This window comes from Pseudorasbora parva, chromosome 12, assembly GCF_024679245.1.
Source record: "Pseudorasbora parva isolate DD20220531a chromosome 12, ASM2467924v1, whole genome shotgun sequence".
NCBI classification, from domain to species: Eukaryota; Metazoa; Chordata; class Actinopteri; order Cypriniformes; family Gobionidae; genus Pseudorasbora; species Pseudorasbora parva.
This window is the reverse complement of record NC_090183.1, coordinates 17,459,551-17,473,105: the sequence shown is the minus strand read 5'-3', so window position 1 is coordinate 17,473,105 and position 13,555 is coordinate 17,459,551. Positions and strand designations below refer to the sequence as shown.

At 44.6% G+C, this 13,555-nt stretch overlaps 1 protein-coding gene across 1 annotated transcript in view; it reads right to left on the bottom strand.

Annotated features, from left to right (window-relative positions):
* prkcaa (protein kinase C, alpha, a) overlaps positions 1–13,555 on the bottom strand; it is a 173,930-nt gene that overhangs the window by 40,334 nt on the left and 120,041 nt on the right. The window contains exons 10-13 of the mRNA XM_067459379.1: positions 12,993–13,166; positions 10,791–10,882; positions 10,590–10,652; positions 2,835–2,973 (exon numbers count right to left, since the gene is read on the bottom strand). Coding sequence (XP_067315480.1) covers positions 2,835–2,973; positions 10,590–10,652; positions 10,791–10,882; positions 12,993–13,166 — 468 coding nt within the window. The remainder of the gene's footprint in view (positions 1–2,834; positions 2,974–10,589; positions 10,653–10,790; positions 10,883–12,992; positions 13,167–13,555) is intronic.

The window sequence follows — 13,555 nt, the reverse complement described above, 5'->3', positions numbered from 1 at the left end:
GAGACTCTCGCTCCAGGACAGAGTTCATTGAGTCTCAAACGCAGCATGGGGATGGCCATATTTCCGCAGTGGGAACACGACTCATACACAAACGCTTGAGCATGCTGAAAGCCCAAACACGTCAGGCAATGATTGTGCCCATCAGACGGTGGCAGAGATCGACTGCACCCAGAAGCACACGGGCGAGATATCCTGAAAAGGACGTGCCATGTGTGAACTCTTTTTGTAAGAGGATAACTTCGCAGTCGATGCCAAAGCGCCTAGGGACCCAGGGATACTGGATACCGTATCGTCAGACTAGCAGGCAGGAAGTATGCGATCGCTGGAACGCGCTGTTGACACCAACACTGACTGAAAGGTCTTGTCATCTCGAAGAACTGACAGTAACTCAGAAGGCTTTCGGAGTGAAGAGGTATGTACCCTTGGCTCCGAAGCAGAAACAATGCGATCAAGCCAGCTACTTCCTTATATACCCACATGGATAAGCGGAGTTACGCATGCAAATCTCGCATGCCAATGGCATTGGCACTGCCATTGGGCGTTTTCTAGATCTTGAAGATGATAGGCTTCTAAGCAAAACCCCCATTCGTCAGTCACTGAGGTTACTCGGAGTGACTGAACGAAATGAAACAGGTATGCTTGAGCATTGTCATTTTTTGGCTCTCACAACGGCACCTGCTGTTCTGCCGGTCATCATGTCATGTGACATCATGTCCCGTTTTTGTGTCATTTACATGTTTTTGGTTTGGGTTGCATTCATATTTCCTTCAACCCGCTCCAGAGTTCATTTGGAAGCAGACTGACCCATCTTTTCAGCAGTCTCGGAGTAATGATGCCGTCCTTGGCTGGACTTGAACCCGGGTCTCTGGTGTTTAAGTATGGCGTGTTCTCCAATGAGCTATCTCTCAGACAATAGAACCCAAGAGCAGAAGAGTAAAGAGTCAAGAGACTTGAGTCTTCCAAAAAATAAAAATAGTCTTTACTTGAGAAACCAAAGCACAAAGTACAAAGGAACTAGGAAAGCAGAGCTTCCAAAAACAGAGAAACAAAAATAGACACAAGGGTCAAAAAAAGTTACAATAAGGCTCAAAACTTATCTTGAGTTCTGGAGACTGAAGACTGTAGACTGGGGAACATAGGCTCAAGACTGAACACAATGGCAGGGTACAAGCACACTTATAAAGGGCAAGACACAGATGAAGGGAATCAGGGCTAACGAGAAGTGCTCAGAGTACAATTAAATACACTAGCGCCATCTGCAGGAGTGAAGAGCACTGAGCCTGTGGTTAAAGTGCCACCTGGAGACCTGGAGGGAGCATGACAGGAAAGCTTAAGCAGTGGAGCTGAAGCCAAGATATTGGATCTTTACACTCTGCCTACTTGTTTGACATGGTTACTTTGTCCAGTGAATGTGTATGTTCTGAAGAGCATTCCTATTATCTGGTAACACTGAGTTTTTCTTTTTTTTAATTTTCTTCAATATCATATTAATGTAGGGATTTAAACTGTCCTTTTGCTTAGTAACTTTTTTTGCACATAATGTATGGCACGGATATACCCTTACGAAAATTGTACAACCACACAAATGGAAGCAAATGGAAGCAAAACCATGGACTATTTATGGTTCCCATGGTATAACTACAATAACCCTGTTTATTTATTTATTATGTTTGTTTGTTTTATTCATTTGAATACCATGGTTACATTTTAATAAAGGGTGTATATATATATATTACTACTATGTAGGCCTATATTTTCATAGCCCTCAGCTGGCATGTTTGTAGGACAGCATTGGGCAGGATTTAGAATAGTGTTTTGTCAATAAAAAATAAAAAAGGACAATATTTTTATTATATTCAATTAATCAATTAATCGAAAAAATTATCTGGCTATTAATCGATTATTAAAATAATACATTAGTTGCTCCCTTACTATCGGCAACAACATTATCGAAAAATATGTTGGCATTAGTGGAATTGCATTGGCATGGTTCAAATACTTATCTCATACTTATCTGACCATTACCAATTTGTAGCAGTAAATGAAGAGGTGTCGTATCGATCAAAATTTCAATATGGAGTATGGCAAGGCTCTGTACTAGGACCGTTGCTTTTCATCCTGTACATGCTACCCTTGAGAGATAGCATTGGAATCATGGCATTAGTTTGAACTGTGATGCTGATGATACTTAGCTCCACATTTATTTGCGTCCTGACGAAAACACCAAGTCACAAAATTAACAGAATGCATAAAAAACGAATAACTAGTAATTTCCTACTACTTAATTCTGAAAAACCATTGATTGTAATTATTGGACAAAAAAACTTCTGCACCTAATAACCTAGAATGTTGACTAACACATAATAGCTGCTCTGTCAAGTCCTCGTTGTCAGTTAGGAACATGTGTGATCTCTTTATGTGCATATGCTCTAAACAGTTAGTTTAAGTGTTCATGACCTCTAGGCAAGATTCCTGTAATCCTCTGTTGGGTGGTTCCCTTGAATTCTTAATAAACAACCTTTTTTCAAAGTGCAGCAGCTAGAGTTCTTACATGAACCACAAAGTATGACCATATTAGCCCAGTTCTGCCAATTAAACAGTGCATCAATTTTACAATAAAAATCTAGAGGCAAAATCTTTAGCAGTTTTTTTGTTTATACAGCTTCAATCAACAGTCAACCACTATTAAGCAACCCACAGGGACTCATTCATAGGGTTCACAATACCACAGGTTCAAGTCCTCTTAACACTTTGCTAGTCACATTTACATTCAGCACTAGCTGTGAATCTGGCAGGACTTGTACCGCCCACAGGAAACATGCTCTGTCACTCACCTCTGGAGCGATGTAGTCAGGCGTTCCACAAAATGTACGGGTGGTCACACCCTCCACAATGTTCTCCTTGCACATACCAAAGTCTGCAATCTTAATATGACCCTCTGCATCCAACATGACGTTATCTAATTTTAGATCCCTGAAAGAGATAAAAATAACACTGCAGTAATTTACCATAGACTGGGTGTTACTGAAAACAGGGGAATGGGGTTACATTCCCCCCCCCCACCACAGCACATGAGCACAACTACAATGTAGTTCATTTTAATTAATCTAGAAGCAATTGCCCAGTGGACGTTTTTTCCCCCCTCAAACAAGGACTCTGTCTCTTTCATTTATGCTGACGTCAGTTCATCTGTTTGCTCTATTTCCCTAGGCCTATTTAGTTGTGCAAAGAAAAACAAGCTGAATAACTATGGTTTAGCTCCTAAAGAGAGTCAGAATTGAGTGAATTCCTGGTCGAAGTTTGAGTGTTCGAAAAACACTTAAGGATAAGGTTGGAAACACATTCATACTCAGGGTTTTAAACTATTTAGAAATGTCCCAAAATAAATGAACATAAAACAGCTCACATAAAATTTAGTTCCCTTTCAGTCGGTTATGTTCGACGTACGTCGGACGTCACCAACGAATTGGGATCACTTCTGGGAGCCCCTATCAGCTTCGAGATAGAGAACGGGCCAATGACTATTGGCATGTGAGACTTGCATCTCGCGCTCCACCCCGCGGGCATAAAGCGGATGCGATCGCAACGCACTATTGTCATTCAATTTGGAGCTGAACACGGTGTAGATGAAGAAGAATGTTCCTGCTTCAGCAGAGAGAGAAAGAGAGAGAACGAGAGAAGAGGCTTCTTTGAGTGCTTGGTGAGACGGCACGATCAGCAACAGCCGCAAGCTCACTGATACAGTGATAAACTGCTGTTTTCACAGCATTCCAAATGGTGAGTGCATACACAAGGTTGCACTACTCTCCTGTGTTTTGCCATGGTCGTTCCTGGGTGCTTCAGCACATATAAAAGAGCAAGTTTTCTTCTAAAAGAGCAGCACAGGTGTGACACTGGGCCCTATTTTAACGATCTGAAACGCAAGTGTCAAAGCGCGGAGCGCAAGTAACTTTGTGGGCGGGTCTCGGCGCGTTTGCTATTTTCCTGGCGGGATAAATGGCTCTTGCGCTCGGCGCAAATCTAAAATGGGTTGGTCTGAAGTAGCTTCATTATTCATAGGTGTGGTTTGGGCGTAACTTGAATAAACCAATCAGAGCGGCATCCAACATTCCCTTTAAAAGCAGGTGCACAAGTTCCATTATGGATTGCTATTTTTATGGCGTATTTACCAGGCGCACGCCAGGAGCGGTTCACAGCCGACGTGACTGATGTTCTTGTAAGAGCAGCCCTTACGAAACAAAAATATATTGGAAAATTTCATGCAATAGGCTACATTAGGAAATATATTTCCTTTCGTAAGGGAGTGAAAGACAGAGAAGTTGTGTTGTATGGGGGTGGGAGAAACCCACCCAAAATAGCGTCGGTTAAACAGTTTTTTTTTTTTTTTCCATCGATTTTTTTTCCTGGTTCTTGACGGACAAACCAATTTTTTCAGATGTCCTTATATATATATATATATATATATATATATATATATATATATATATATATATATATATATATGGGCAAACAGGTCTGATCCTTAATTGCTACAATTAGCCTGAATAATTTGTAAGCTAGATTTATGCCTATTTTTTCACATCTTCGTGGCACACCACAATGTGTTAATATTTTTTTTTTAGTGTAACAATTTATGATTTGCAAAAATAACTGTTGCATCTGTGTAGATTTCATAAGCAAAGTGTATGCGCGTTGAGCACGCTATACATTATGGTCAAGCATGCGCCCTTAAAATAGCATAATGAACAACGCGCCACTGACTTTAGACCAGGTTTTTTCTGGTCAGTGGCGCAACTGTTTAATGGAACAGCAAAATAGCACCAGGGATTGTTTGCGCCGGAACACGCCTCCTTTTTTGAGCTGAACCGCCCAGGGAGCGCAAGTTCATTCACTAGTTTAGCGACGTGCTTCTGTGGAGGGAAAAGCACGCTTTGCGCGGGTGCAAAATAGGAATGACACATGCGTCGGTGTACAAAGTCAATTGCGCTGGGTGCAAGATAGGGCCCTCTGTCTTTTTCAAGACGTCATTCCACCCCCGCGTTTCTGGAGGCGGACGTTTCTTGTCCTGACGGCTACGAGCCCTCTCGCATAACAATGTTTAGATTGCGTTCGTGTGTGATCCATGTTCTCTCAGGAGAACGGGATCATGTCAGCACTCTGTTCGTCTCGCCTTCCCCGTGAGAGTTTGAGTGTTCAGTGTGCCGTCTTGCTGCCAGCTGACAGCACGGGTTGTCACAGCAACAGAGCATGCGTCACTCGGGCTCTAGATGCTCGGTTGAGATTATGATACCTCAAATGGGGTTGAGTCCCTTCACTTATACCCCGATCTAGTTTCTTTTCTGGTGCTCTGGAAAAGGGCTATTTTGGCTGATAAGTCTGGGTGATCTGAGGATTTCAGTGCGGCCGCCCTGCCGAGTACATCTCCATGGGCCCCCACTCCTCTAGCGCATCGCAGCATGCTGAGACTGTGTTCGCGGGTGGCTCATGTTCTCTCATGAGAGCATGACCACGTTGGTGTATTGTTCACTTGCCTTTTTCATAAGGGGCTTGAGTGTTCAGCGCGCCGTGTGCCGTCTTACGATCCCGCTCACTATCTTGGATGCCTGCTGGTAGCTTACAGCAGATGGGATTACTGGCCCCTTAAAAAAAGGGGGACCTAGTGTTTCATTTGGGGCTCTAGCAGAGGACAGATGTCAATCACTGCATCGGAGAGAGGTCTGTTATGTGTTGAAAATGAAAATGATGCTGAGATTCCCATTATAATAGTGGGTGCTCATGCTGAATCAGATTTATACTTGACAGCCATGCTTTCCTGGCTGGCTAAGCGTGGTGCAACACATAAATTGCCTTGCCCATCCGATTGCCTTTTTCCTGGATTTGCATTGGGAAAACTTTGGCAGTGTAGAGCCATTGGTGCCAGATTATGGCGTACCACTGGGGCCATAATCTGTGTAAGGTTTTTCCTCCCTCTCACTGCCCTCATCGGTGGGATGGCAGTGCCATTGGCAGGCTGCCTCTGCCCAGCACCCTTAGTGCACAAGGGTAGTTCTGAGTCAAGGTTGAGCTGTGCACAGTGATTGATTTATATTTAGTCACAGCGCTGGCCCTAGGCCAGATGATGTCCACCTGGTCCAGAAACATTGCTAACCCCTCAGTTCACTTGTCACCATGGGACTGCCAGTCAGCTGGGATGGGTCACCCAGATTTGGACAGAGGAGGGCCGGGTGGAGAGCCATTGGTAAATTATGTTCTGCCACTGGTGTTAAAAACAGCCATTGGTACCCAAAATTCTACATTTTTTAAGAGCAGTACCGATACCGCTGGGTGCCAAGAAAAAAGCGCTTGGCGGTGGTCGACCCTCCCATGCCTTGTCACTCTCAGGTGCCTCTCCAATCACCAGCAGGGGGCACATGGGACGCCCACAAGCGGCCTCCCCATATTCCCGCACCCCCACACATGGAAGCAGGTTAGTGTTACCCCGCACACCGCTTCGCTGCCCTGCTGTGGGTACGTCTGGGGTGCCATTGATTCCACTGGCTCGGTCGCTGGGGGCCTGGCTAGTACTTCCCAGCCTGTCCCGCTGGCTCATCCATACCATCAGACTCGGCTATGCGATTCAGTTCCCCCGGCGTCCCCCCCCCCCCCCAAGTTCAGGGGTGTCCACTTCACCTCCATGTCGAAGGATGGCGCCCCTGTGCTTCAGACGGAGATCACAGTCCTACTAGCGAAGGACGCAATCAAGCCGGTCCCTTCTACAGCCTGTACTTCATTGTACCCAAGAAATCCGACGGGTTACAGCCGATCTTTGATCTGAGACTCCTGAACCAGTCCTTTCACAGGCTGCCGTTCAGAATGCTAATGCAGAAATGCATCTTCAGGTGCATCCGTCTACAGGATTGGTTTGCAGCGATCGACCTGAAGGCATATTTTCATGTCTCGACTCTCCCTTCGACGGACAAGCATGTCAGTACAAGTCCTACCCTTTTGGCTGTTCCTGTTGCCCCGTGTCTTCACGAAACTGAGAGAGCATGGTGTTCGCATCCTCAACTGTCTGGCTGATTTTTGCCCAGTCACGAGAGCAGTTGTGCGAACACAGGCACATGGTGCTCGGTCACCTCAGCCAGTTGGAGCTCCGGGTCAACTGGGAAAAAAGCAAACCCTGCCCCACGCAGGGGATCTCTTTTCTCGGGTTGGAGATGGATTTGGGCGCCTGACAGTGCGCCTCAAAGAGGAGTGCATCTAGGCAGTGTTGAACTGCGTGAATTCCTTTAAACGCAGGACGGCGGCCCCACTGAAAAGTTTTCAGAGGCTCCTGGGGCATATGGTATCCGCAGTAATGCCGCTCAGATTGTTCCATATGAGACCACTTCAATGCCGGCTACTTGACCGAGTCCAGAGTTGGGCATGGCACAGCGGGTCCCTCCGTGTCTCAGTGACAATGAGACTCCATCCCCAGGTGGTCCAGCTGATATGGAGCCACTTCGGGACCATGCAGGTAGACCTGTTTGCCGCCCCAGACATGGCCCTCTGCCAGTTGTTCTATTCCCTTACCGAGGGGACCCTCGGCACGGATACCCTGGAACACAGCTGGCCCCGGGTTTCTCCCAGTGAGCCTTCTCGCACAGACACTGTGCAAGATCAGGGAGGATGGGGAGCAGGTCCTGTTGGTAGCTTCGTATTGGCCCAACTGGACTTGGTTCACGGAACTTGGGCTCCTCGCGACAGCACCTCCTTGGCCCATTCCTCTGAGGAAAGACCTCCTGACTCATGGGGCACCCTCTGGCACCCGCATCCGGAACTCTTGAAATTCCATGTCTGGTCCCTGGATGGGACACGGAGGTTCTAGGTGACCTACCACAGGCTGTGGTAGACACCATCAATTCCGCTGGAGCACCCTCTACGAAGCACTTCTATGCGCTGAAGTGGAACCAGTTCGTTGACTGGTGCTTCTCACCGAGAAGACCCCCAAAGATGTATGGGCAGTACCGTGCTTTGCTTCCTACAAGACGGGTTGGAGAGAAGCTTTCTCCCTTCACCCTCAAAGTTTATGTTGCCACTATTGCCGCTAATCATGATTTGGTAGGTGGAAAGTCCTAAGAGAAGCACAACCTGATTGTCAGGTTTCTGAGAGGGGCAAGGAGACTTAATCCGCCTCGCCCTCCCTCTATACCCTCTTGGGACCTGTCTCTTATGCTGAGCAGAGACCTCCCTTTGAGCCTTTGCAGTCAGCAGAGTTAAAAATGATGTCTCTGAAAACAGTATTCCTGACTGCATTGGCCTCTTTCATGAGGGTAGGGGACCTGCAGGCATTTTCAGTCCACGAATTGTGCCTGGAATTCGGGCCGGACAACTCACGTGAACCTGAGACCCCGGCCTGGATATGTGGCCAAGGTTCCCACCACTCCCTTCCGGGACCAGGTGGTGAGCCTGCCAGCGCTGCCTTCGGAGCAGGCAGACCCAGCCCTGTCTTTTCTCTGTCCCGTCTATGCCCTACGGATTTACATGGACAGAACGCAAAGCTTTAGAACCTCAGAACAGCTCTGCGTCTGTTAAGGAGGCCAGCAGAAGGGAAAGGCTGTCTCCAAGCAGAGGATGGCCCACTGGATAATGGATGCCATTGTCTTAGGCCGGGGACACACTGCAAGCGTGTCGTGAGCGTCTCGGCTGCGTGGCGTGTCCGTTTTTATTTCGGCTCCCATGTTAACCGGTTAGCGCTTGCATACTGCCTGCGTCAGCCGCGCGGCTCGGACCGGAAAACGCGTGCATGCTTCAAATAGAAGAGTCACCTATTTTTCACGCGACACGCGAGCGTGTTGGAAGCGTTTCTAGGCAAAACAGCATAGGAAAAGGAGTTTATATGCCATTTTGACACGAATACATATTAATAAATGACATTTTCATGTGTGAAAGTCTTTAGGTTAACATAAATGCAGATATAGGCCTACTTGTAATAACAAAAAACAACATAATTATCGTTTTGAAATATTAAACCTGTCAATACAGAACGAAATATTCTGTAGCCTATTTTGCCGTCAATGGCATATATATGTATGGTCAATAGGCTACTGCCGACGTTGTCTTTGCTGTATCAATAGGCAATATATTTATATTTAACATGAAGTATAGGGCTTCCCAGCAGCAGCAGCGCCGCGTCAGACACGCTTCTGGTGTGCAAAGACAGAGAAAACGCCGCGCAGCCGCCCCGCGGCTGACACGCAGCAGAAATGCCCCGCTTGCAGTGTGTCTCCGGCCTTAGTGTATGAATCTCAAGACGTGCCCTGCCCACTCGGGGTTAGAGCCCATTCCACCAGGGGTGTGGACTCTTCCTAGGCGCTGGCTTGTGGCGCCTCGCTGACAGATGTTGTAGAGCTGCGGGCTGGGCGACACCCAACACATTCGCTAGATTTTATAGCCTATGTGTAGAGACGGTATCTTTCCGTGTACTCACTTCTATAGACAATTACACCAAAGTGCCCGTTCTAAGTGTTGGCTTGCTGCGCCACTCCCTTACTCATGGAATGGATACGTGCGCTTCAGTATCTGCATCTGCTCCAGTTGAGTTTCCCAGTATGGCGAACCCTGCCGAGTCCTCCGCAACCCGCGGCAGTCAGACGTGGTGGAGTGTCCAACGCCAGGTCTAACACTCATTTGTGTTGGTGTTAGGCTGGGTTCCATATGTTGTGACCCCCACGGCGGTCCCATATGTGTATTCTTCCACGGTACGGCTCCCTACGACGAGCCCTTGTCGTTCCCTCGGCAGTGCCCGCTCTGCTGTCTCAGTCTGGTTTTGCTCCCCCACCTATAATGGCTGGGGCCACCCCTGGGACTTTCGTATGTTGTACTGCCCACGGCCAGTCCATATGTGTATTCTCCACATGGTAACTTTCTCTGGGCAGGATGTGGCTTCCGCAGTGACCCCCTGGGCACGCTTTTCCAGCATTTATCCAATAGTCTGCTGAATGGGTCTTACTGAACAGCAGCGTGACTCTTCCTGCGTGAATTACCCTGCCCGGTACAGACGGGGTCTGAGGGGCTCTAGCAGGGTGCTGGAAGTGGTAGTAACTGTGCCGTTTTTCAAAGGGCAATTCGTTGGTGACGTCTGACGTACGTCGAACGTGACTGACTGAAAGGGAACGTCTCGGTTACGTATGGTAACCCTTGTTCCCTGAAGAAGGGAACGGAGATGTACGTCCCGTCACCACAGTTTCTGTACCATCACTGCAGGCTAGTCACTAGTTTGGCTCCTCAGTGAAAAAAAATTGTGCGTTGCGATCGCTTCCGCTTTATGCCCGCGCGGAGGACGTTCTCTATATCTCGAAGCTGACAGGGGCTCCCAGAAGTGATACCAATTCGTCTGTGACGTCCGACATACGTCTCCATTCCCTCCTTCAGGGAACGAGGGTTACCATACATAACTGAGACTTTTTCATGTCTTGAGGTTCACGTTTAACAGTTTCTTAAGGCTAAGGACCTCACTGAATGAAAGAGAAACAGACATACAGATAAAAGCTTCAGGCTCTATTTTACACTTTAAAACTATTGACAGAAATATCTGAATGTGGATTTGAATGTGGATTTTATGTGTTTACCTGTAAATTATTCCTCTCTTGTGCAAGAAAAAAAGGCCAACAGCAATCTCTGCAGCATAGAACCTGCAACAACAAACAGATTATTTTACATAAATTCACCTTACTCAACAAACACACATAAAGAGATGCATGTTTAAAATTCAAACTAATAAATCCAGATACGGTACACATATGTATAAACACAATAGTAGAGTTGCTTACACTGCCTGTGGCTCCTTAAATTTGCCCACTTGCTGGATGTGGTACATAAGATCACCACCATTAACATACTCCATCACGAAATACAGACGATCCTATGTCAAAAATACATTAAAAAACATGTATATAAAACGGTTAAACCTTTTTTTTTTTTCTCAATGATCTGAAAGGCTTTTTCTAAAAGTTTAAAAGTTCCGTTATCAAAAGTTATTGAATTGACAATCAACAATTGATCATGAATTATATCAAGCTACTACATAAGCTATTACAAATTTCTTACATCATATTTCAATCATTTTATAAATGGTATACAATGCAGTCACATCTGTTAAAAAAGGTACATCTGTTAATAGATTTTTTTCAACTACACAACTTTTAAAAATTACAAGATTTAAAAACACTATGCACCACACACTTTCCTACTTTGTAAATGGTTACAGAAAAGAAAAAAAGTGTGTGGGCATATCACATTAAAAATGGAAGCTCATCACTCACTATTGTAATTGTGAAATCTGTCAACTTCCACTGACTTTCAACAACTAGTGTTTGTGTCTCTTTATTTCTCTTTCTCTGTCATAACACAGTTTGTACTGCCATCTCACCATCAGAGGTCACTATTGCCTAAGTATTGAATTTTTATTTGCCTTCTTTTGTACTGTTACCTAGATATTTTGATTTTGTGCTGGTTATGATATTGTTGGTATGAATTCTAGTTTTATTAAATTCTGGTTAACACTTTACAATAAGGTCTCATTTTTTGAACATGAACTAACAATAAGCAATACATTTGTAACAGTATTTATTAATCGTTGTCAGTGTTAGTTAATAAAAATCCAGCGGTTCATTGTTCATGTTAGTTCACAGTGCATTAACTAATGTTAACAAATACAACTTTTGAATGTAATAATTTATTAGTAATTGTTGCAATTAATGCTATGATTAATACATGCTGTAGACGTATTGTTCATTTTACTAAAGATCCATCCTGTCAATTCACATTCTCTGTGCATTTTTTATAATTAAATGTGGCTATATTGAAATAAATCCTGATCAAACAGATGAGCTCAAGGTGGCTATGGTTCTGATAGAAAGGTGTCAGAATACACAGTGCATCGCAGTTTGTTGAGTATGGGGCTGCATAGCCACAGACCAGTCAGGGTGCCCATGCTGACCCCTGTCCACAGCCGATAACGCTAACAGTGGGCACGTAAGCATTAGAACTGGACCACAGAGAAATAGAAGAGTGGCCTAGTATGATGAATCACATATTCTTTTACATCATGTGAATGGCCGGGTGCATGTGCATTGCTTACCTGGGGAACACATGGCACCTGAATGCACTATGGGAAGAAAGCAAGCCGGCAGAGGCAGTGTGATACTTTGGTCAATGTTCTACTGGGAAACCATGGTTCCTATCATCCATGTGGATGTAACTTTGACACACCACCTACCTAAGCATTGTTCCAGACCATGTCCACCCTTTAATAGAAATGATATTCCCTGGTGGCTCTGACCTCTTTCAGCAGAATAATACCTCAAAGGAAAAATGGTGCAGGAATGGTTTGAGGAGCACAACAACGAGTTTGAGGTGCTGACTTGGCCTCCAAATCAGTTCGTTAAAGGACTTAAAGGATCTGTTGCTAACATCTTGGTGCCAGGTACCATAGCCAACCTTCAGGGGTCTAGTGGAGTCCATGCCGCAACGTGTCAGGGCTTTTTTGACAGCAAAAGGGGGGACTAAACCCATATTAGGAAGGTGGTCATAATGTTATGCCTGATCTATGTATATTAAGTAAAATAATATACATATGTTCTTATTCCTGTTGTTTGTTTTTAAAATATACTCTTTTTTAATCATTCTGAACTATATATATTAAACTTGGCACACCAAATATATTGCATAAGTACTTGCATAAGTACATATTTAGTTCAGCTGGCTAATGCAAAGACATTCATACAATTTTAGGATGACTTATGTCTAAATGCTTTTTGACATGAAGGGTTTTGTAAGTTTTCAATACTTTTAGTAAATTCTGATTCTGAAAGGATGTTTGGTATGCAAGTGCCATTTGTGGGATTACCATTTAGCCTACAAACAAAGCAACTGGTTAACAGAGGCTTCTGTTTGAATGCAGTATAAATATGTTTGAATAAAAGTGTCCACCAAATGCATACATAACAATTCAAGAAGAGAGAGTTCCTCACCACAGTCTGAAAGCAGGAGTGGAGATGAGTGAGGAATGGAGGTTTGTCCTGCTGAGCTAGTACTCGTTTCTCCACCAATGTGCATTCAACATCATCATCCTGGATGACCACATCCTTCTTCAGGATCTTTATAGCATACAGTTCTTCATTAGACTTCATCTCAGCAAGCATCACCTGAGTGTGGAGATAGCAAAAGCTCAGACAACCAGTGAGCGCTATTGACAAACCAATGATACCAAACCATTTTCACTGAGAAAAAAAGTATTTTCTTTCATAATTCATTTGGAAAACTTTTTTTGTTTTTAATTTTATTTAGCCTTTATTCAGAAAGAGCAGGCCCAGAAAAGCAGCACGCAAAATCACACAAACCTGATTCCAAAACAGTTGGGACACTGTACAACTTGTGAATAAAAAAGGAATGCAATCATTTACAAATATCATACATTTATATTTTATTTACAATAGAATATAGATGACATATCAAATGTTGAAAGTGAGACATTTTTTAAATGTCATGCCAAATATTAGCTCATTTTGGATTAATGAGAGCTACATATTCCAAA